This window comes from Hydra vulgaris, chromosome 08 (genome assembly GCF_038396675.1).
Source record: "Hydra vulgaris chromosome 08, alternate assembly HydraT2T_AEP".
Lineage (NCBI taxonomy): Eukaryota > Metazoa > Cnidaria > Hydrozoa > Anthoathecata > Hydridae > Hydra > Hydra vulgaris.
Genome location: NC_088927.1, coordinates 14170654 through 14174325, shown reverse-complemented (window position 1 = coordinate 14174325; position 3672 = coordinate 14170654). Strand labels below are relative to the sequence as shown.

At 27.1% G+C, this 3672-nt stretch overlaps 1 protein-coding gene across 2 annotated transcripts; it reads right to left on the bottom strand.

Moving 5' to 3' along the window:
* Nucleotides 1-1919: 1919 nt before the first annotated feature.
* On the bottom strand, nucleotides 1920-3118 carry LOC100202932 (uncharacterized). Of its 2 annotated transcripts, XM_065803135.1 has the most exons (3): nucleotides 2961-3118; nucleotides 2133-2593; nucleotides 1920-2041 (listed from the first exon to the last, which is right to left on the bottom strand). In XM_065803135.1, the coding sequence occupies exons 1-2, from the start codon at nucleotides 3025-3027 to the stop codon at nucleotides 2136-2138; spliced, it is 525 nt and encodes a 174-aa protein (XP_065659207.1). In that variant the 5' UTR covers nucleotides 3028-3118; the 3' UTR covers nucleotides 1920-2041; nucleotides 2133-2135. The 2 variants fall into 2 exon arrangements, with proteins under 2 accessions (XP_065659207.1, XP_065659206.1); XM_065803134.1 differs by lacking the exon at nucleotides 1920-2041 and having other exon boundaries at nucleotides 2073-2593.
* Between the last annotated feature and the right edge of the window lie 554 nt (nucleotides 3119-3672).

The following is a 3672-nucleotide window of genomic DNA, read 5'->3' as shown; positions in this document are numbered from 1 at the left end:
AAACGGAGACCTGCCAAACCCAAATCATTAGTAGTTGTATTGGCTGAGGTCTTCGGTAACAAATATTACAGAATGACATTATTAACATCAGGAGACAAATTCTTAATTGAGAATTAGAAAACCACAGAATTTACTTTATTTGAGGTAAGTTTAATATTTTATTTAAGATAAGTTTCACTAAAAAAATGCCCAAAACCCAAGAGCTATGAAGCTCTTTTAGATCATTATCTTGACAAGTTTGTATCTTTGCGAATACAGTTTTTTTAAGATCTCGCTAAAAAATTAAAAGGATTCCTAATTCTATTTTAAATAGACAGACCTATAATGGCATTTTTATTGAATAGTTTAGAAAATATGTTGCAAAATTTGATGATAATAACTCTCAAGCCAAACATTTTAAAAGAAGCTGCAACAGCATTTAGCTTACCAAAGATTGAAGTAGAGAAAGCAAATAACCAACTAGAAGTAGACCAAATTGACATAGGAACAGCACTAAAATGCTAAAGTTTTTAGAAGACAATCTACAAGAGAAATCTCTTGTTTCCCAAAGAATTTTCTTAAAACTGAAAAGAAGCTGACCATTGAAGCAGAATAAAAGCGAAACTATCCGGACGAAAGCTCTTTTAGAAACACAATTTTAGAAAAAAGAACCGGTAATTAAAGAGCTTGGTATTTCACTAAAAAAACTTGAAAAATCTTAGAAAAAGATTAAAAAGAAGTGTTTGATAACCTTGTGTGTCTATAAATATATATATATATATATATATATATATATATATATATATATATATATATATATATATATATATATATATATATATGTATGTATTTATATATTGTATAATATATTACAACATATATTTATATTTATATGTAAAACATATTTTGAAGACAAGATATTTTGTTTTTTTCTGGTCGAGAAAAGATCAATATATCCTTGAATAACCCCAAATTATCCTTGAAAAGTCCTGGAAAGATCCTAGAAATATCAATTAGCTTTTGGCTGGCCACCCTGTTTTAAATTAGTTTTACTAATTTTAAATGCTTATCTTATCTAATGCAAGCTCAGCAATACACAATATTTGTTTTTACATATACACAAATGGAGACCTGCCTGAACCCAAATCTTAAGTTGTTGCATAAATGCAGAGGAAAATATTTTCCAGAAGGGTAATGCTGATCTTTTCTAAGATAGTTTAGCAAATCAAAATGTTTAATTTAAAACAAATGAAGATTTACCTTATTCCAAACCCGAAATGGTAAGGTATACGATATGGTATGTATAGAGTCACAATTTCAACACTAAGATATATCGTGGCACAGCACAAACAACACATGGGCATATGCAAACAGTATCAGCCAAATCTATAGTACAATAATAGTCAAATGGTAAAGGTAACATCTCTCTTTTCTTTTCCTCTCCCCTCATTCCTTGTCTACATAGTCTTAGTTTTTTAACCGGACATCTGTCCAATTTTTGATAATTTTACACTAACACCTTAAGTAAATAAATAGTTTTTCATTACCTCTCTTGGACTATTACGGCGTAGAGTGTTCTTATAAGCACACATACCTTGTTATTTGCTAACTTATACAAAAAAATATGCCTCTGCTAAAATAGTAAATTTTTTAAATTAAAGTTAAATGAGCCGAAAATAAACTAAACGCGCACAATTCCAGAACTAGTAACTGGAACAAACAGTTCTAGAATTACCACCTGAAATATTTTTAACATCTGTAAATGTAGAACTGTGTTACAATGATTGTATTGGCAGAAAGCTTAGTATAATAAGCATTCTGATAGTAATGCATTGACAAAATAGCTTAATATAAAAATATTATTTTAAAAAAATTATATAAGTATGAAGTATAAAGATTTTAAAGTTTTTTCTTTCAATGTTGAAAAAGAAAACGAATAGTTGTAAGTATTTTTATTTTTATTTTGTTTCAATATTTGTTTCTAAAATAATACTTTGTTGATTCTTTTTTATAAGTAGAAAAATTTTTTCTTTTTTGTTTGTTTGTTTCTATAGATACCATTCTAAAAGTAAAATAATATTAAAAAATAAAAGTTTTAAATGAATTTTTAATTTAATATCAAATATGTTTAACAACAAAGAAGTAAATTTTACAGATTAGTTTAAAGTATTAAGGAATGAACCGTAAACGTCAACGCAAACGATTCCAGAATTATCTTCTTCTGTTAGGTCAAAAAGATCCTCCCCATTCCAAATTGTAACTTGTTTTCCAGCTTTTAAGTAAACAGGGTAACTCAAATCGGTAAAAACTACTTCATTTTCGTTTGCTGTAAATCCACGGTATTGATAATTTTTATAAGGGTCATACGTAATGGCTTGGTTTGGAGATGGAAAAATAATTTGCCGTTTTTCATCGCAAATAAAGACGTTAAATAAGTTGTCGATAACGCAGCCAAAATTGCTCCCAGGAAGTGATGGGTGGCATTTCATAATACCACTAACATGTACAAGCTTAGCTGCAACTAACCATCCTGTTTTATTTACAGAAACAACAGCTGGTTGGTTACCTCTAGCATGAAAGCAAGCATTTTTTTTTAACAACACCCACTCTAAATCTAAAAAATATATTTTAAATTATAATTAATGTAAATCGTACTTGATGTAACTAGGTTGTATTTAATGTAATTAATATGTATTTAATGTAATAAAAAATGTTACCTGTTGCTTTAATATAGCGATGCATAATATAGCAATGTAGTATATTATACTATATACTACATTGCTTTATTATGCATTGCTATATTGTATTTTTTGATAATATTTACAACTAAAAATATTATTAAAAAATATTAAAAAAAAAAAAATTAAAATCCTAATTTTTTTGGTTTTAGTTTAGGAATTCAAAAGGTTTATATTTTGTTTATTTTTTAGTAATTGAATGAATATTATGCTTAAAAAGGTATTTATAATAGGTATGAGTACCGTTATGAGTACATGCAACAGTTGTCATCAACATAAGAAGGACGCAAGCAAAAACAATGAATCTCATTTTTTATTAAAATATTATTCCTTTGCTTCTTAAAGAAATTCGTAAAAGAAATGAACAAGTATATAAACACACTTAACATATAAAAAACATATAAAAACAAGCTGAACATACAAACGCAAGTACACACACATAGAAGCACAAACACACGTGCACAATGCGCGCACGCGTTCATTTTTAATAAGTCAAAGAATAACTAAACCGAAAAAAAATGTTTGCGTTGTTAACAATATTCTTAAAAAGTTTTTGGTACTTATTTATAAATAATTAATTAATGAATAATTAAAGCATAATACATAAATAAACTCATAAACAAGACATAAAATATTAATAAATTTTGAATTTGTAGAATACTGCTCGATTACATAAAAAAAAATCTCTTGCAACCTGAATTGTTTGAAACTCTAAAACTCAAAGGTAAAAATACATGAAAAAAATACATGAAACGGCAAATTATATATTTTTTAGAAATTGTCAAACGTTAAATTTATTTTAAAATAGTAGTAGGCGATCACTTGCCATGTGCATGTCCCTGGTAAGTGATCAAACGTGAGAGTAACAAGTTGATAAAATATTTTTTGTAGTATTCTTAACTAGACTTATGTTCACCGATATATTTTAAGTTTCATAGTATTATCTCTTAGCGTT